Source organism: Anabas testudineus, chromosome 9 (genome assembly GCF_900324465.2).
Source record: "Anabas testudineus chromosome 9, fAnaTes1.2, whole genome shotgun sequence".
NCBI lineage: Eukaryota > Metazoa > Chordata > Actinopteri > Anabantiformes > Anabantidae > Anabas > Anabas testudineus.
This window is the reverse complement of record NC_046618.1, coordinates 12,915,589-12,935,930: the sequence shown is the minus strand read 5'-3', so window position 1 is coordinate 12,935,930 and position 20,342 is coordinate 12,915,589. Positions and strand designations below refer to the sequence as shown.

Genomic DNA, 20,342 nt, shown 5'->3' with positions numbered 1-20,342 from the left:
GAAGTCGGTACAAAAAATAAAATAAATGAAATACATAGAACCAAATGATGGTGCAAAGAGCTGAGTGGAGCATTTCACACACCAGTGTCGCATTAAATGTTTCTGGAAAAACTGACATTCGTGTGGGAGGATGTCGACAGCGGAGGACACGATGATGATTTCCTCCACCCTGGGGGAGGATCCGTCCACGTAACGCAGAGCAAACACGCTCACTTGCGTTTGCTTTTCCTCCTTCAGCCGCGATGCTTCACCAGTAATGAAGCTGCAGTCTGGAGATGCCCTAGTCACACACACACACTCACACACTCACATACACACACACACACGCAGATCCTGCAGTCGAGGTAGGAGAGGACGCCCCCAACATTTAGATTTCACTATTTGGGGTCTTTTTTTTTTTTTTTTTACGCGCTGATCCGTCATTGACTGAACTAGAGGATGAACAGCATAAGACAGGTGCCGACCCGGGTGAAGAGCAGGCGGACCGAGGCCAACCTCGGAGCGGAGAGGGAGCACTTCGACAAGCAGCAGGTAAATCCACGATCCAAAGGGGGGGGGGGGGTCGGTTCTTTCTGTTTTTGGATGGGGATCTGCGCTTTTTGCCAGGCCTGCTGCGGCTTTACAGGCTGTCAGACGATGTGTGTGTGTGTGTGTGTGTGTGTGTGTGTGTGCGTGCACTATACCCACCATTCCCACTCACTATATCTAATGGTTAGTTTAATGTTGAATCAGAGAATGAGTGGCGCCTTCAAGTGCCTCAGTGAGTCCAGTAAAAACCAGCTGAGGCATGATGCTTTTTAAAAGGATGTGTGTTTGTAATGTGTGCACTTCGGTTGTAACAATATTTATCATTACCTGGCAAATACTGCAACTTTCACTTTAAGAAAGTAACGCAGGTGTTGGATTACAAACCTGAAAATGAGCACACACACACACACACACACACACACACTCCTCTTATTTATTCATTCAGTTTGCTTCAGAGGTGTGTGCCTGCTCAGCCCGCACTGAAACCAGAGATTTGATCACCTAAATGGAGTCATGAGACCAGAAGACTGAAAGTAAAGCACATAAAGTGTGCAGCGCTGCGTACAGTCCCAGCATTCATTCCTCCCCGTCTGTTACTTGGTATCATGTTGATCTGGTCCTTCCTGTTTCTCCACCTTTTTCCCCCCTCGTATACATGTTTCTTTCTGTTTTAATGGCTTCACGTGGGATTTTCTTAACAGGAAATGGGGCAAAGAGTGGAGCTGTTTCCTCCCTGGAGTAGAAATGGGATTCATTTGGTTCTGACTGTGTGCACTGAAGGAATGGAGGGTTCCTCTCATTGTCCATTCATCAGCAGGTGCTTTGTTCTCTCTCTGGCTCGTCCTATTCTCAGTAAACTGTGATCTCCACTGCTGTATACGAGGAAGACGGGAGTAACACAGGCGCTAATGCTGACTGAACAACATTTAAGTCTGTAGGAGACGAGCCGCCAGCTCACAGTGAAGCTGCTGTTTCAGGTGAAGCACACACCCCAGTGGGACAGAGTTAACGTGAGATTGAGTAATTAAACAAACTGTTCAGCAGGTGCCTGGGTGTTCAGACTCACAGCGCTTTCAGTGTTGTGTTATCTAAAAATGGGCTGATCTCTTCCTTTCGCCCGGTGTATTTTCCTCTGTCAATGTTTTATTTATAGAAAGGTGGAGCTGCCGTTCTTGAACCCTGCCTAGCCATCCTCTGTGCTCCTTCTTTCTCATAAAACAACCATATGTACCAACCGTATGGGATGTTATATTTCAGATCAAGACTTATTGAACGTCATTCATTCATCGCTCATTCATGTTAATTAGAACAGTGGACGACATGAAGAGACTAGTTTGGATCTCATAACTTTGCTTTACTAGTTCCCGCTGTGCAGCAGATGTTTAATAAGGCATGTGCGCAAAGAACTGTCAAAGCGTTGAATCATAACAAACTCACAACACATGCAGACTGTAGTAGGACTAGTTCGACTAACTGCCTTAAAGGGTTGTTACGTTTTAATAAGAGCGACTGGCGGATACAGCGGGCAGCCTTATAGAACTCAGCTGAATGAACTCACAGGGCAACATGCAAATAAAATGGGCGACACGACAAGTCACTAGTGGGTAAATCAACACTTTCTTCTTGCTGGAACTTGTAATGTTTTAAATGCTGTGTGGGGGACTGGGCTGGACTGTTTTCTCATTAGTTTTCAGAGGTTTTCTCAGTCCTGCTGATTCATCCAATCCACTGGCCTAAACTCCTCTGCTTCACTCTGCTACTGTCTCCTGCGTTTTTTTCCTTTTTATGTTGACCTCGGCACCAAGGTGAAATTTCTCACACAGCTTCCTGTGTGTGTGTGTGTGTGTGTGTGTGTGTGTGTGTGTGTGTGTGTGTGTGTGTGTGTGTGTGTGCTGTAGTGTTTGCTTTCCCTCCCTCTTGTTGCCTGAGCGAGCACCCATGAGAGAGGGAAGGGGCATGTGTGTATCAGAGGGTGAACACTCTCTACTGAGTGGGAGTAGAGAGAGAAATAAAAGCACTTTGGTTATGATAGTTTCACGCTTGAATAAAAAAAAAAAAAAAAAAACTGTAAAGTTTTTGTTTTTGTAGTGAGATCTTATGTTAGTGTTTGTCAACAAATAAAATGACATTCACTTTTTGCCTTTAAGATTTACTTCGCCCATACATTCCCTGTGTTTCTATGCAAAGAAACCAGCAGTTCTGTGTATTTTCTTTGCTCAAAACCTGACTAAACATTTATAATTAAATTAGCTTTGAGTCAGGCATAAACCGCATTATAATACTTGCACTATATGCAAATATGTACTCCTGATATTATGTCACTATTGTCACTATGTGACTATGTATATGTTTATGTGCAATAGCAAGTAAAACAGCTGATAAAACGTGAATCATGAGGACGATGAGCTGCCTAGCCAAAAATGGGTACTACTTGGGAACTATTTATCTTTTGAATATTTTTAGATTAGATACAGTATTTATAATTTCATTAGACATTAATATGAGTTATAACCAAATTAGAGGTTATCAGTGTAGCTTCTTCATCTATAGATACGATCTTTGAGATATTTTCCTTTATTCTGTTTCCATTATTTGCACCTACGCTCAGCAAAGACTTTTTCCTGTTAATGCTTATGTGTAGCTTAGATTGATGGTGGTGGATAGGACGTGGTGACAGTTTTGGGATTTAAGTTCCTAATTTCATGGCTAATCTTTGGCATTAAAAGTGAAGTAGACAGTAAATCTCAGAGATTACATCTGCAGAGCATCAGATGAACACCAGGTGTGGTTTATGTGCTGGGAGATTCCTTCATAGTCTAAAGAATTCTTACTTGTGTTCATGCCATGTGCACTACCACAACATGTGATAGGAGGAGAGCAGGACGTTCAGAGTGGGCTTGTGTTACTGTAGGATTATTGCCTGTGTTGATGTGGGAGACTCTGTGCTAGTTTAATCAGAAAGAAGACAAAGAAGCAAAAGGAGAGCAGAAGATCAGCATAATAGAAACTTAATAAAAGACCATATTAACCATGCATTGACCCAAGAACTAATATTTAAAAGTATAATTGGATACCAGTGAAACACCTAAAAATAGCATCTAGGACTATTGCTATTATTGTTTTTTACTGGTTGGCACACTGGTCAGGTTAATTGTTACCAATGTTAATAACCTTAGCCAGGAGGTGTGAGCTGTGTTAGTCTCTGTGTGACCTTGTCAGCCAGATCCCCAGCAACAGTCTGTTGAATTAAGCTGATAAGGACCTGCAATAAGTGCTCTTGCCTCAGAGCATTATGTCCAGTGAAAAGCAGGTCAGGTGAAGCATTGATGCTTTGACATCATTAACACTTTTTTTACATAAGGATGTCCAAGCACGTGGACACACTGCTGAAAGGTAAAGAAGACAAGGTAAGTAGAGATGTCTCCAGCTTGGACGTATTAATTCAGAGTAGTGTGTGTGGTTTCTTTGGACTGTGGAGTGAGGATATGGCTACAGTAATGCTATCTGGCAACAGACCTTATGGCAGGCCTCAGGGATTAGTCCAGGCTTTCCCTGCCTCTCACTTCTCCTCTCTGCTGGTCAGAGGATTCATCTACGCTTGAACCAGACACAAAACTAAGTTGCTTTGCACCTGCAAAAATGTCTGCGTGTTTGGACCTCTTGGACCAAATTGCTCCATTAGTAAATAGTTTGGATTGCACTGGACTTACCTTCAACCATGGCATCAAGGACACGGTATCAGTGTATGTTAGTGTGTAGACTTGACAGTGTGACCTTGTGACATGTGTAGGCTGCAGCAGGGAGTTTTTTGTGAGGAAATTACAGTAATGATTGACTAAGAACTAAATCTGACTTAAGCTATTTTTTCTTGTATAACTTTTATAATAACTTGAATATCTTAAACTTTTAAAGACCTCACCTTGATCTCTAAAAAACTGTGATGGTCATTCATTTAGAAAGTAATTGGTGGTTTAACCTGTATGTAAAATAACTGCTTATTGCATCTTCAGTACTAATTGAAGTGTTGCTAGTTTGATCCCTATGTAGCCAGTGGCTATTACCTCTGTAGCAGCCTTGAGCAAGGACATATCAGAGAATGTATAGTGCGGCAGGGCAGCAGGAAGGAATCGCTAATCATCCTGTGCCTAATTTGACAGTGAACTGTATGTAGTATTTGGTCACCCTCTACTGCCTGTCCTGCGTTCAATGTCCGTCTCTTTTCAGTCTCTTTCATTCCTCTCTCGCTGCTCTCTGATTGACAGCCATTCTGAATGTACCATGAGAGTCTCCCTACAGCCTCGCTGCTCAGCGGCCATCTGTTGTGGCCTCTGTGCCAGGCTCTGTGTGCCAGAACACGGCCCCCATCCAACTCAATCTTCTACCCCAGCTGTCGGCTTTCCTCCCCAACAAACCCCTCATTGTCACACAGGCCTTCATGCTAGACCATTGCTCTTGCCCTGTGTAAACGAGGGGACTAGCAGTTAATTTGCGTCAGAGGCACACGGGGGAGGTCTCCTATTAACCAGTAGACCCCTCTCTCACTCTGAATGCCAGTTTTCACCCACAGTAGATACTCAGTACTTTGTTGTGTAGCCATGTATGTTTTGGTGTGTGTGTGTGTGTGTGTGTGTGTGTGTGTGTGTAGATTGGGGTGGTGACTCCCGAGTTTCTAATATCAAGAGAGAGGCCATAAAAGAGGCTTTTGTACGGTTTTGTTGGATTAGAAGTAGATACTACTGTTATGTGATTATGTTTGGAACAAAACCCTAACCCTAACCCACGTGACATGGATTTCTAAGCTCGTGGTTGAGGGTGTCATCAGTAGACCAGGGTCTAATGCTGTCATACAGTAGTAAGATTAAATGTTTATGATTAAGCATCCTGTTTATGCAGGAAGATAATTTGGGAAATGCTATTAGTGCAGATTCTCAGTCATCTAGGTGACGTTAAGTTGAGTCATTGCAACTGGATTTCTTTCTTGTTATGTCAAAACCTTTTACTACTCATCTTAGTAGCCTCCTAGAAGAAGACTTCAAATTTATCCTAGTTAGTTTTACTTTATACCTGGCCTGAATAGGCTTGTTAGATACACATTTCAGTAGAGGCAATAGCCAGACCTCTTACAACTCTGTCTACCCACGTTAAAGTGGGTCGTTAAAAGTACCTTCCTGGTGGATGTGTGAAGCAGTCTTGATTTTCCTGGGGAGAAGCAGCATGATTAATTGGGAGACTGATTGTGTTGAGGGAAGGATTTTCCATGTGCTAATGTATTAGGAAAATGCGGGGTGATTGAAAAGATGTGAAGATGATTATGTTGCTCATTTAATGCTTGAACTGTATCTTTGATTAGCGTCTTCTGTGATGCTCTGTATCATACAGATACTATGAACCTTCCTAGATGTGTTAAAAGGATATGGGGCGCATAATAAACAAGTATATATACTTTAGCTTTACCTATGTCACATTTATATCTATTTTGTACAGATTGACCGGGTTTTAACACATCATCAAATATAAGAAAGAAAATCACAACTCAGCGTCTGGGGCACAGCTGTCCCGTATCAGCAAACGTTTTTGCCTGCAGGTTTAAAAAAAAGACTAACATGTCTGGTTGATTGTAGCCCATCAGAGTGACACAGGATTGTAGACTTAAGTTATTCTCTAGTAAAGGAACACTTTTTCAGGACACTCCCCTCATACAAAACATACCACTAAATTGTGACTTAAGGCGGGGCTACACCACACCGTTTTGTAGCCAGATTTAGATATGGGCGGTGTCACAGTAGTTCAAGGGAATTGTGCTGTCTAGCCACAGCTTTGATCATCGTGTAATCTTAATTTGTTAGCAACCTCTTTTGTAGGATCCCAAAAGAATATTATGGCCTGGCGTGTCTGATTTTTATTCAAGATTAAAAAAAACTTTATTTATCCCAGAGGGAAGTTGTTTTGCCTTATTACAGATTCTCTCAACTCAGACATAAAGAAAGGGAACCACAACCAGAAGGGATCCATACTAACACAAATACAGAATAACTTAAATACAGAAAACTCAGTATCTATACAGAATATGTGAGATAGATGTAAATAAGTCAATAGTTATAGTTCAGGGTAGAATGATGACAGATATATGACAAGAAATTGTCAGTTCCCTGTCCCCTTACAGATGGGGGAGGAATTGTAAAGATTGATGGCCTCAGGTAGAAAGGATCTCCTGTGGCGTTCTGTGGAGTCTCTGGTTGAAGTTGCTCCTCTGTCGAGGCCCCACACTGTGCAGTGGGTAGGAGGGATTGTTCAGGACTGAGAGGAGTTTGGACAGCATCCTCCTCTTAGTTGCAACATGTAGTGGGTCCAGCTCCACCCCCAGAACAGAGCCAGCCCTCCTGATCAGTTTGTCCAGTCTGTTAGTGTCTGCCACCTTCATGTTGCAGCCCCAGCAGACCACAGCATAGAAGATGACACTGGAACCACAAACTCGTAGAACATCCGCAGCATGGTGCTGCAGACGTTGAAGGACCTGAGTCTCCTCAGAAAGTACACCTGGCTCTGAGCCTCTTTGTACAGTGCTGCTGAGTTCTTAGTCCAGTCCAGTTTGTTGTCCAAGTACACTTCCAGGTATTTGTACTTTAAAAACGACCATCACTAGCCCCTTTGTTTTACTGATGTTAAGTGGAAGTTGTTGAGTCCACACCAGTCCACAAAACTGTCCACCACCCCCTGCTACTCTGTGACATCTCCATCCTGAATACAGACCCTACAGCACCCTTGGGCTGATTCCATCTGGCCCTGCAGCCTTTGTGGTTTGATGCCTGTTCAGCTGTGTCCTCACCTGATCTGCTTAGATGGACATCATGTGGGTGGTGGCTGGTCCACAGTCCTCTTAGTCACCTGGCTGCTGTGCTTGTAGCAAGTGATGGTCCTCATGTCCCTCTTTGTTCCAGTTTCCTCCTGTAAGTCTCCTTCACCTCCCTGATCCTGACAGACAGCAGTCTCCAAACCCTCTCTCTGCATTCCTGTCATCTCACCTGAATGTCTGCCTATTGTCATTCAGAATGGCTTTGATGTCTTGAGTGAGCCAGGGCTTGTTGTACCTCATTAATTTAATGAGTAGCAGTCTGCAGTCTGTCAGTCCATTAATGTCCACACCATGAGGTTCACAGAGAGTCTTCCAGTCAGTATCTTCAAAGAATCCCTGCAGGATCTGTTATTTATTCTATGGTTAGTTTTGTATTTAGATACTGTGAAATATGCATTCATGGTTGTGATGATTTACTACGAAACAATGGATAGAATATTTTTCATACTGCATTAAAATTAATGTGTGGATTCAATGTCATGCTCAAGAGCATTTTAGCAGGGCAGCCAAAGAGGTAAACCATCCAATTGGAGGACGTCCCTTTCAGGCTGTAAGCCATTGTTTTATTTGCACAGAATGTGGATGACAATGGCAGGAGCACTGTAGTGCAACATGACTATACAAAGCAGATTTAGTTTTGTTTTGTGGCCGTGATGTGCTGCACCTAAGCTTCAGTCAAACGGGTGATTATCCATGGAGACGCAGAGATCCAACCTGTTTCTGTGTGTTTCTCCATCTCTCCCTTCCTGCTCTTTTTGAGCAACACTTGTTTTACTTGCTGGACAGGTTGGAGAATGACTTGCAGTGCTTCCTGTGGATCCTTGTGACTCTTAGTCTCTTCCAGGCTCATCAGTAAAATGACTATAGATGTTTTGATCTAGGGTTTGAACTGAGATCCATAGATAACAAAACACAAAGTTAAATACAACATACATTCAATTTAGTGTTGTTCACAGGTTGAACAATAATAATAATAAAAAGTTGTTAAGTAGCCCTGGACATTGAAAAACATGGTTTGATAGAGATCCTCATCAATATGTTAGTGATATAGAATTAGTGAAAAAACAAAGGGAATATATGTATAGTCACTGTGCATGTTTACTTTTGTGTTCTCAAGCCAGACTGAGCTTATAATTGCACCTATTCAAAAAGGAGGAAATCTGCGTTTGGCTCTGAATTACCACATTTTTGGTTAGTTGAAACTAGACTAACCATAAAGTTGGAGTGACATAGTGCAGAGTCCTTGTTTCTGTAATTGTATCTTCATTATTCCAGAGCTGTTATCATCTATTTGACTTCTGGTCTTTGTTTAACTCATATCTTATTGTATGTGACATGTCTATTGTGAGCTCTACGAATTATGTTTCTGTGGGTGTAGAAGCGAGCTGTACACAACCTAAGACTAACTCCTCTCTTTTCCTCCCAGCTGAGCAGCATCAGCAAAGCCATCACCTCCACAGAGACGCCTGTGAAGGAGAAACATGCACGACGTATCCTTCAAAAAAAAAAAAACATTCCAAGCTATCTTCATCAGAGTTTTTATGTTTCCTTTAGATCTGTAAGTAATGTTTTATTCTGTATATTGTAGCTGTCGAGGTGAATATGTTACTTTCATTTGAATCTAACTTGTTAAACAGCAGAAAAAGTCAAGTGTTGTTTGAGTCAGCCGTCCTGTGCTTCCTTAACAACGACCTCAACAGGAATCATCTTGGGGACTCACAGGGAGAAGGGTGCCTTCACCTTCTGGTCCTATGCTCTAGGTTTCCCTCTGGCCAGCAGCTCTATCCTCAGCTGGAAGTTCTGCCATGTACTGCACAAAGTCCTTCGAGACGGGCACAAAAATGTAAGTCCTCTACACAGTGAAGCGATGAAACCTAGAAAACCACTCATTATGGAACCTTGCATTATTTTAATATGTAATCTTTAATGGGATTCGAATCAGATTCAGTGTGACTGTGTTTAAATAGCTTTCATCCAATTCAAGCTGTCACTTCTTCAGGTTCTACAAGACTGCATGAGACATCACAGCTCTTTAGTTGAAATTGGTCAACTGTGGGTAAGCTTTGCACACGTGCAGTATATCCATGTATTTCAACTTCCTGAATGATTATTTGTATTGTTGTTGTTGTGATTGTTTATTGCTTGTCTGCTCCTGTGGTTTTCAGAGCAACCTACATGACAGATATGGGCAGCTGGTGGCTCTTTATACCAAGCTGCTCTGCACAAAAATGGAATTTCACGTTAAGGTAAGGGCATGTGTCACATTTCACACATATGATACCAAAATACATGTAGTGGATGGTTCAAAATGTTACATTGTGAGTGGGAACGGGCACTAATAAACGAATAAAATCAATCCAGCATTTAGAAATCCCACCAAGCTTGGAGGCCTCGGATGAACTTCTGGAGCGCACTGCAGGAACAGACATTAACAATGTGTGAGTTTTTAATGTCTTTTAGTTTAGTCTAAAATTCCAGTCCTTACCAATCATCCACACTGCTGCTGTCACACAAACAGCCTTTCTGTTTCATCAGCATTGTTTCGTCGTGGGGCCTCTCCTGTCTAACAAAGATATCCATTTCTCTGCTGTAGGTTCCAGCTCACAGTGGAGGTGTTCGATTACATGGATTCCGAGCTGAGGCTGGCCGAGACAGGTGAAAAGAAAAACTCCTCCCACCTTTCCTCTTCCAAACAAGAGAAACCTGAGCTACAGGAGAGGGCTGCAGCTTGCTGACATTATCTATTTATGCACAACAGCTAAGAGCATATCAGTAAAGGCTTATTGTGAGCAGCTCTTAGCCTGTTCCTACACAGACTGTGGCCTCTGTTATTTAAAAAGTGATTACATTTAGTTGGTTTAGGTTTAGCTTATGTCCTCTTCATTTTTGTCTAAAATTGGCTTTAACTGATGAGGAAATGCCTGCAATTAGAGCACATTAACTTGATTTCCTTCAGTTTATCTCTACTGGTATGCTCCACCCTTCCCAGCCTGCAGGGTGGGGGCCCAGGAACACGTCTCAGCACCGTAAACAAATTTTGCAGCTACACTGTGACCATAGTGTGCTTGTACTCTGCAGTTGTACTCACATAGAGTATGTATTTTCAGTCTCAGCTCTGTGTTGTGGAGTCATTGGCACAAAACACTCCAGTGTTTCCTTGTTAAAGAAAGTCTGTGCTGTTGCACTTCATTTAACCAACAGTAGACCCAGACACACATCTATCATTAGAGGGATTTACAGAATGGGGGAAAGAACAGCGTATGTATGCATCACCTGATGTCAAGAGGCATTTTTTGAAATACCTCACCTCCAGCACCCATGTAAATGTTTAGTGATCAACTTCAGAGATACTAACGTGTAGGTTACACTGCCATCTCTGGTCTCTATCCTAGTGATCCGACAGCTCAATACATCCATCGCCGTCTCCAGTCTCACATCAGGACAGTGTCGCCTGGCTCCACTCATCCAAGTAATCCAGGACTGTAGCCCCCTATACCACTTTACAGTCAAGCTGCTGTTCAAGCTGCATGCCTGTAAGAACTGCTATTGTCACTATCAGATGATTCAAAGTAATTGAAATAACACTGTACTTCATTTAAAGTAAAGTATTTCCCAAAAGGGACCAATTGGATCTTGTTATGAATTTCAGGTCTCCCTGCTGACACCTTACAAGGACACCGCGAACGTTTCCACGATCAGTTCCACAGGTAGGCTGTTCAAGGCCTCAGGCTACGACTAAATGAGAGTGACTGAATCACAATGGGGTTTTTTTTTATCAAAGGAAGTCAGCAACATAATCTCTCCCTACTCAGTCACCGCAACACTTTGAACAGATGCAAATGTGCCCATCACTGCTTTCCATCCCCCATCCTTTTGTGGTTTGTCAGTTAATGTCACTGTTAGAGATGAGTGTGCAGGGTTGGGGGAAACTGTGCTTTTAGATTTGTGTCCAATAGTCTTTATTTAGTTTATGTGTCCTGTTTCATGTGTCTTTTGAGAGTTAGCTTTACTTGTTTTCCTTTGTCCTACAGCCTCAAGACCTTCTTCAATAAAGCTAGAGACATGATGTACTTCAAGAGGCTTATCCAGATCCCCAGACTGCCTGATGTAAGAGCACAGAGTGATGGAGCGAGGTGGAATGACTTCATCATAAACCCACTTCTACCTATTACTAATGCAGAGAGCTTTGCTATATTGATTTTTCCCATGAAAATTTGGATCTTGATAATTGCTAATTTTGCTCAAATGTGGTAAAATACTGTTACATGTTTAACCTATACCTTCCCTTTTTCTTTTCAGTCTCCACCTAACTTCCTGCACGCTGCCTCACTGGCCAAACATGTGAAGCCAGTGGTGGTCATCCCCGATGAGGACGAGCCAGAGCAAGACGACGACGACGACCCCGAGCCACTCATTGAGGTCAGCGACACGTCAGCATCCAGTTTACGGACACAGCCGCAGGTATAGCACAGCAATATATAGAGAAAGTCATGGTGTTGTGTATGCGTTTTGTTATGTTTATTAATTTCTGTATTTTCACTAGCAACCTGACATATTTGATCAGACATTTGGACCTCCAAATGGAGGCTTTGATGAGAGGTGAGCTACAGTGTAATGGTTGATTGTTTAGTTTCAGCATATTGTCTGTGCAGCACACTGTGACTGTAGATTTCCTTTTGTGACAGAGATCTCCAGATTGAGAGCTTGAAGCAGGACCTGGAGTTGTTGCGAGCAGAGCTGGAGAGAGTAAAAGCAGAGGTGGGTACAGTTTGGACAGAATAACCTGTTGCTTCAGTCTTACAATGCTTTGCATGTGTGTGTGTGTGTCATAGAGGGCAAGAATATTATTATTTACAGGGTATTATTGTTATTTATATTTCATTATTATTACTTTGTAACCATGTTGATTAAGTCACACGAGTATAGGCAGAAGTAATTATGGTTTATAGATGCACCTGCTCTCTTTGATTTATCTATTCCCTTCATTTCCTCACTGCTTGCCTTAAAAGCTATGTTTTATTTTTCTATATGTTACAAGTGGATCTTTTGTTTGTGATTAAAAGTCATAAATCGTTCTCTGTTTTTTGTTCAGTGCGTCAGACAAACAAGGCTCAACCTCAGCTTCTCAGCGGCTTTTAGTTAGTTTCCTACAGTCACTACATTATCTATGTGAAAAGGAATCTGAGTCATGTGTTTGGCAGATGCAAATACTGCTACTGCCATGTGGAATTTGGCAACTAGCCTGTGAATGAGAGGTGACATGAGTTGAGATTTTTTACGTCATAGATATAAATCTAACTTGCAGTTTTTTAAATGTATTTACATATTCCTTCGCATGGCAGGTGTCCTGCAATGTTTGTGCCATGAATTAAGATGTGGAGGTGTGTGTGTGTTAGAATAAATTCATCTTGTGGATTGACAATGTTAAGATTGTTATGTTGAACACGGAACAAACCGGATTTGTGTCAACACTAGTAGCCCTTTCCTGAAATGCAGATTTCTCTTTTCTCCTCCTGAAGGCTCAGCGCTACATAACCCAGCTTAAGTCCCAAATCAACAGTTTGGAGGCAGAGCTAGAAGAACAGCGTGCACAGAAGCAGCGCGCTCTTGTGGAAAATGAGCAGTTGCGCATGGAGCTGGAGGCCACCCGTCGCCGAAATGCAGAACACGAGGGCTTACAAACCACCTTCTTTGAGGCAGAGAGTAAGATAACCAATTAATACTCTCATTTAAACACACAGATATGATCATGATCAAGTCAGTAAGATCACACGGCCTTCTCTCTTCTCTGTGCAGAAAAAGCACAGGCCACTGAGCAGCGGTATAATAAGCTGAAGGAGAAACATACAGAGCTGGTGGCCAGCCACGCTGAACTACTTCGAAAGGTACAGACATACTCCAGATCACTCCTGAGATGTTTGTTTTAAATTAGATGTCAGCACCTCCCTGTGTGTGGTAACACAAAATGCGTTAATTTGCTGACAGAGTGCAGACACTGTGAAGATGCTGTCGGCAACCCAGCAGACCCAGGAAGAAGTGGAGAGGACCAAGCTGCAGCTGTCGTTTGAGGTTGATAGGATTAAACAGGAAGCAGATATAAAGGTTGGTGGCGTGTTGTTTTGCTTGGAGGACGTGCCCAGTCTATATGTATGTGACTGATGATGCTTTATTGTCACTGTAGCTGGAGGAGCAGAAGTTTGAGATGGAGAAGCTGAAGAGAGAGCTGGAGGAGAAGATGGCAGAAGTGGTGCGCATGAAGGCGACTCTGAAGAGCAGCGAGATGGTGAGTGGTCACCTGTAGACTTATAATTCAGCGACAACCTTGATGATGGTAAACTAATTCATAATTTAGTATTCAGAGTTATTATCAGTGTACGGAGGCCTAAAGGCCTTCACACATTTCTGGATGGGCATTCCTTCTGACACTTGCTGCCATCTGCCTCCTATGGCTTCTGTTGTCGCTCTCTTTTTGCCAGACGTCAGAGCAAATGAAAAGTTCAATGACAGCTCTGCAGGCAGAGAAGGAGCGTGTAATGCGATCTGTGAGTGAGAAAGAGGCGGAGCTGTCGTCGCTGCGGCAGGCTGCACAGGTGCAGCAGTCGTCACTTCAGCAGGAGCGCGACAGGAACAGCAGGGAGCTGGGAGAGCTGCAGGGCAAACTGCGGGAGAAGGTCAGTCAGAGAGCAGAGCACAGCTCAGCAGTGTGAACAGCAGACTGGTCTGCACTCAGTACATAAAATGACACTGTACTCAGCAGTATTTTAGAGCTGTTTCCTAAAGAAGAAGCACACAAGTACTTATTTTATAAAGAGCTGGTTATACCATAGCACATTACACTGGGAGACTTGGGGTCTGGAGCTAAATACTTAAGATAATGACTTCACCGATTAATCAGGCTCAGTAGCACATTAACAGAGAACTAAATAACTTTGTTAGCACCCAATGACCTCCCTTAAATAAAGTATTTTCAAGAAAAAGTTTTCTTTGAGTCTTGTCAATATGAATTGAACGACAGACTAAAGCAGGATTGACATATGCATCAAAACTGGTTTCCCTGCTCTGTACTAAAGTCACTGCACCCAAACAAGACGATGACATTTATTTGGGAAAGTGAGTGACCAGTGACAGGCAGAATAATAATGATAATGAAATACTTGAGATGTTGTCATAAATATAATAAAAAAACAAAACACATACATATGTTTTTTTTATGTGTATGTTTCTGTGTATGCATGCAGGCGAGTCAGGAGGAACAGCTGAAGCAGAAGCTTCTGGAGGAACAGTTTGTTTTGCTGCAGGGTACTGTCGCAGAAGCTGAGAAGATCATCCAAGACGCCGTTGCTAAGCTGGATGATCCCCTCCATATACGCTGCACTAGCTCTCCAGGTCAGACCCCTCCACTATTATGTCACAACAGAGATGGACTAAACAGGTTCAAAATTAAAATGTGAAAATTAAATAAGTAAAAAAGCCAAATGGAGTGTTACAAAGACCATGACCTCAGCTGGTTGACCACAGTACATTATCTTTTCTGAAATCTGCTCGTTTTTAACGTTTTATTTTTAATCTTCTGTTTGTCCTCCAAACACAGATTACCTTGTAAGTCGGGCAGAAGCTGCACTGAGCTCCATTGAGAATGTGAAAAAGGGCCACGCAGATTATCTGAGTAACATGGGGGGTACGTTTTCCCTGCTCCTGTTCTGACTGTTAACCTCATGACACTGTGTGGTTGGTTTGTAATGTTTGTTAATGTGGCATATTGTCCTCCTACTGTATGCTCTTGTAACCAGATGCAGGAGCGCTGCTGAGGGCTCTGACCCAGTTCTCCCACTTGGCTGCAGATACAATTATCAACGGCAGCGCCACTGCACACATGGCACCCACTGACCATGCAGACCGTAAGAACTATCTCTGAATAGTCTCTTGACAGGACTTCTCATGATCATTTTCATATTAATTTTAATAACCGTACATCCATATGTGAAGGCAAATCTAAAGAGTTTGTATGGCTGCTGGTTGATTTCTGATCTCACACACCCTGCAGGACTGACAGACAACTGCAGGAGCTGTGCCACTCAGAGTATTAAATACTTGAGTGACCTGAAATCCAAGATCACTCTCCAGAGGGCAGACCCAGCTTCCATTCGCATAATCATTCAAAAGATCCTGAACTTGGGGCAGGTGAGGATAAACACATTTCTGTGTGGCTGTTTATACAATGAATATACTTGAATATACTGGTAAACAGTTCGAGATGCACATATATAGAATTATGCTGCTGATGTTTCCACTTTTTTGTCACAGTGTGCAGTAGATAAATGTAGGTTTATGGCAACCAGAGAGACTGATGCTGCATCATTTGGTTCATTTAGTTTTTCTTTTCTTTAAACGTCCCTACCACATTAGTCCCACATTAATTTAAAGCGGGAATGTGTTTTTCTTTGACTTGATTTCACTGGAAGTTTAAGTTTTTTACCTTACAGAAAAAAATCTCTTGACTAATCATTTTTCCACTTACTGTATCCAGGAGCTGCGGCCAAAAGGCATGGACGTCCGTCAGGAAGAGCTGGGAGATCTGGTCGATAGAGAAATGGCAGCAACATCAGCAGCTATTGAGGAGGCAGTCCGCAGGATTGACGTAAATATTACTTTAGGATGTATTAAATCTATATATGTAATGAAAAGAAATCTATTTCTGTTCAGTGTATCTATATTTAGTAGCTCATAAATGTCTTCTGTTTTTTTTTCCTTAGGAAATGATGAACCAAACGCGAAAGGACACAACAGGAGTTAAACTGGAGGTCAATGAAAGGTTGGCTTTTTTTCTGTGACTTTGTTTCTCACCCTGTTAAAATCCAACTAATAATAAAATACATTTTCTATGAACATTTAATGAAAACTGCACTGTCACTGTGAAAGTCTAACTGTGCAGATTTTGAAATCTTGACTTGTGTGAGCACATTATCAAAATGAAACATTTCCTACAATCCATTCTTTCCTGTCGTCCTTCACCTTCTCTGATAATATTCATTGAAGGGGAAAATCATACATGTGGAAATGTAATTTTAACTCTCTATTTCTCACTTACAGAATCCTCTTCAGCTGCACAGACCTGATGAAGGTACAGTAGTTTAATGTCTTTCCACTTATATATATTCTGGGCTAATGTAGACTACCCTTCAGTTTTCATTAGTGTCCTATATTAATTTAAAGTGAACGTATTTTTTGTTTATTATTATTATTTGTCATTTTATTCTTCATCATTCACTCTCCTGTAGGCCATCCGCATGCTTGTTGTAGCATCTACAGACTTGCAAAAGGAGATTGTCGAGGGTGGGAGGGTGAGTCACGCTGTTGTAATTTTGAATCTAACATATTTTGTTTCTGAAATCAGAGTGAGATGATCTGTTTCATTCATTAAAACAGCTAACAGTGATGTGTTTTGCTCGTTAAGGGCGCAGCTACCATTAAAGAGTTCTATGCCAGAAACTCTCGCTGGACCGAGGGACTCATCTCTGCTGCCAAGGCTGTGGGATGGGGAGCCACAGAGATGGTGTAAGTTGTCACTACTGGACACGTCAGTTTATGTTCTTATACACAGTGGTATTGAATGTATTTTATATTTTAACCATGGTTGTTTCTATGTGTTACAAATAAGTAGGCTGCACACGAGCACACGATTTATTTTAAAGTGAACTGTTGCTGCAAAGACCTAGTGCTCAGACAGCAACCGTGTTATTGCAGCCACAGTATATTCTCCCCAGGAACCCTGCGAAACATGTGGATGATGGCCTTAATAGTTTTCAAAGATAATAGTCATGAGTCATGACTTTTAGAGTAATTGCATTCATGACAAAAAACAAGCCTAACAATGATTAAAGTTGTTTGTAGCACATTAAATGACACTCGATGACATGATGCCTGGAGGTTTTAAAAGTTCATTAAACAATAATTAATAATGAGTGTAACATTCATAGTTTTAATTAATACAATAAGTGGTACTGTCTATTCCTGTGTTGTCACAGAGAGTCTGCTGATAAGGTGGTGCTCCACACAGGGAAATACGAGGAGCTGATTGTCTGCTCTCACGAGATTGCTGCTAGCACAGCACAGCTGGTCGCAGCCTCAAAGGTAATAGTCGGCTTTATTTTTATACAGTGAACAAACAAACAGTGAACATGTTTGGAGATGGCACCGTTTTGTTGAGATAGAACTTCGGAGCAGTATGTTATAACTCTTGTTCAGCGCATTAAAATAGTAAATCAACTCATCAACTGGCTCCTGTGACTGGGTTTGTTCGTGTTGTGTCTTCATTGTGTGATCTGGTCTCACTTAAGTGCTTTCCTTTCTCCCTAATCAGGTTAAGGCTGACCGCAACAGCAAGAAGCTGTCGGCTCTTCAGCAGGCTTCTCGCCACGTGAATGAAATGGCAGCTAATGTGGTGGCCTCAACGAAGACAGGCCAGGAGCACCTGGAGGAAAAAGGTTCGTCCAGTTTGATCTGTGCACCTGACAAATGTCGACATTTTTAATAATTCTGTCTCATACAAACACATTTCTGGTGCAGATACCATGGACTTCTCTGGGATGTCCCTCATCAAATTGAGAAAGGAAGAAATGGAGTCACAGGTAAGCTACGGCATGTCTCTCTGATCTCAGTTGACCAACAGGTTAATGTCTATGCTATTTTGAAATGACACAGTTTTATTTCCTGCTTTTACATGAATAAACTTCCTGCCAGCTCTGTTGAGTGTCGATACCCACCTGTTTAATCCCTATCCCTCAGGTGAAAGTGCTGGAATTAGAAAGTCAGTTGGAAAACGAGCGACTGCGTTTGGGTGAGCTGAGGAAGAAGCACTACGACCTGGCTGGAGTTCCTCTAAACGAGGTTTCTGAGGGAAATGGCGAAACCTCTTTGCAGGCCAATCCTTTCTCTTTGTCACCAAAACCCACCAAACCTGCTCTCATGAAGAAACCTGCGCTGGCTCAGAAACCCAACATCCCTCCCAAAACTACAGCAAGAAGGCTGTGAAGAAAAAAGGCTGTGTGTTGTATATTATCTATCCTGAATTTCCCTTTGGTGATTAATAAAGTTTATCTTATTATTTTATCTTAGGAGAAAATAAGATGCAACAGTAGTGTTTAATCTTGTGTTTTCTCCTGTCTTCTGTAGGTTGCAGTTTAAGTAATGCCTTGGCAGAAGAGGAAAAAAACTTCACTAAAGGATGTTTGGATCGGCCAGAGAAAGATCAACTTTTTGTGAACATGTAGTTCCATCAAGTTTCATGCTGACAATCCTCTGCCTCATCCTGCATCTCATAGTTTTCTTTTCATCTATCTTTGTGTTATCTTTTTCTTATTTTTTGCCAAAATGGACCAGAAGCCTGATTTAATTTTGTTTACCTTTGATCACTGATATACTGTTTTCACCCTTCACAAGCAGGCATTCAAGGCAGAACACTTTTTATTTTAGTGCCTGTCATCTAGAACAAAAAAGTTACTATTACACCTTTTTTGCTGTTTAAAGGATTTTTTTCTGCATTATAAAAATGATTGAGCACCATTGTTGCTTTTAGTGGACAAATCTTGATATTGAACTGACATCAACACTATATCTTTTACTTATCGGTAGTTTTGATCACACTTTGGACAACGTTTTGCACACTGTTTTGGACATTCATTACAGAGCAAGTTTTTTTTTTAATGTAGCCTATACTATTTATGTTGTGGTGATTGGTAGAGGAAAATGGGGAATGTGCATCCATGTTGCTGAAAAAGTTATACATACCTCTAGGTTTGCCTTCATGATGGACAGTGTTCCTCTTATGTGCAAAGCACCTTTCTTTCTTAACAGTACAAGATTGTCTCATGCCTTGAACTTAATGGACCTTGAACTTACTGCGTTAATAATCCTGTAAAGACATACTGTCTGTATAGTAGTGTGCAACTAGCACCACATATAATCCATATCTACACTCATTTCCTGAATGTTCCTTTCTTAGAAGAGAACCTGGGTACATGTTAAAGCTGACTAGATGTAATGCTTGCACACAAATATTGGATGTTGGTGTCCTTAATTATCAAATGTTTCTTTTAGGCTGAATACAAAGATTTAGGGTTAGTTAATGTACAATATGAAGGTGTTAAAGTCTTTGCCTCTGGGAGCTTTTCTTACAGGGTCTTAAAATGCATCTTTTTATGTTCTGTCCTCTCCTCTGTACAAAATGTCTTTATACAGTCAGATCTATTAATATATTTTAGTAAAGATAACGGTGGTAAATGTAAACAAAACAAATGAACAATAAATGTTTGATTTAATGTACCATTGTGTGATTTAATCATGTTCAGATCTAATTTATCAGTATTGACGTTCCTATACAGCAAGGAGAAACTAAAATAATTCGTTTTTCTCCCCCAATTTCTTTCAATAATCATGAAGCATATGTAATAAGGGTAAAGCTATTCTTTCTAGAAGGTAGGATTACCCATATATTTAAAGCTTATAATAAAGTAAATTAAAATTACAAAATAAAATAAAATAATAATTCACATTTTTCTATTAATATACTACTAACATTTTATTAAAATGAGATTTATGATGAGTACTTAAAGTACAGTGTTGTGATTTTTTTAAAAGCTTAAAGGTGACATGCGCAGATGGAGTCAACGTGGAGGGAGGGTTGTTGCCTTCAGGAGCGATTGTAAATATTTATTCAAACCAGATGACGAACATCTGCTAATATAAGGTTACGAAATCTGACAATCAAATCAATACACTGTTAATAATGACTATTTTTTTATTGTTGTTATTTTTCAATTTCAATTCCACTCTAATCTGACGTCTCCATCGTTTGTTCTTGAAGTTACCAAACCAGGCATCAGTCTCCCGGATACAAGTTTATTTATAATCTAATATGAACAAGTTCTCGAGTTGCGCTTTATTACATATGAAAGTTATATAA

The 20,342-nt window shown here is 41.3% G+C and overlaps 1 protein-coding gene across 2 annotated transcripts; it reads left to right on the top strand.

The window, feature by feature from the left end:
- Positions 1 to 209: 209 nt before the first annotated feature.
- Positions 210 to 18,586, top strand: hip1rb (huntingtin interacting protein 1 related b). 2 transcript variants are annotated; one of them, XM_026343979.1, is made up of 32 exons: positions 210 to 531; positions 8,808 to 8,871; positions 9,082 to 9,224; positions 9,381 to 9,437; positions 9,547 to 9,627; positions 9,743 to 9,819; positions 9,975 to 10,036; positions 10,774 to 10,914; positions 11,031 to 11,088; positions 11,413 to 11,488; positions 11,681 to 11,842; positions 11,925 to 11,980; positions 12,067 to 12,139; positions 12,901 to 13,084; positions 13,178 to 13,266; positions 13,367 to 13,483; positions 13,563 to 13,664; positions 13,858 to 14,052; positions 14,620 to 14,767; positions 14,973 to 15,059; positions 15,172 to 15,279; positions 15,426 to 15,562; positions 15,909 to 16,019; positions 16,135 to 16,193; positions 16,472 to 16,502; positions 16,660 to 16,722; positions 16,836 to 16,936; positions 17,407 to 17,512; positions 17,742 to 17,865; positions 17,948 to 18,009; positions 18,167 to 18,424; positions 18,554 to 18,586. In XM_026343979.1, the coding sequence occupies exons 1-31, from the start codon at positions 439 to 441 to the stop codon at positions 18,410 to 18,412; spliced, it is 3,213 nt and encodes a 1,070-aa protein (XP_026199764.1). In that variant the 5' UTR covers positions 210 to 438; the 3' UTR covers positions 18,413 to 18,424; positions 18,554 to 18,586. The 2 variants fall into 2 exon arrangements, with proteins under 2 accessions (XP_026199764.1, XP_026199765.1); XM_026343980.1 differs by having other exon boundaries at positions 18,167 to 18,460.
- Positions 18,587 to 20,342: the final 1,756 nt, after the last annotated feature.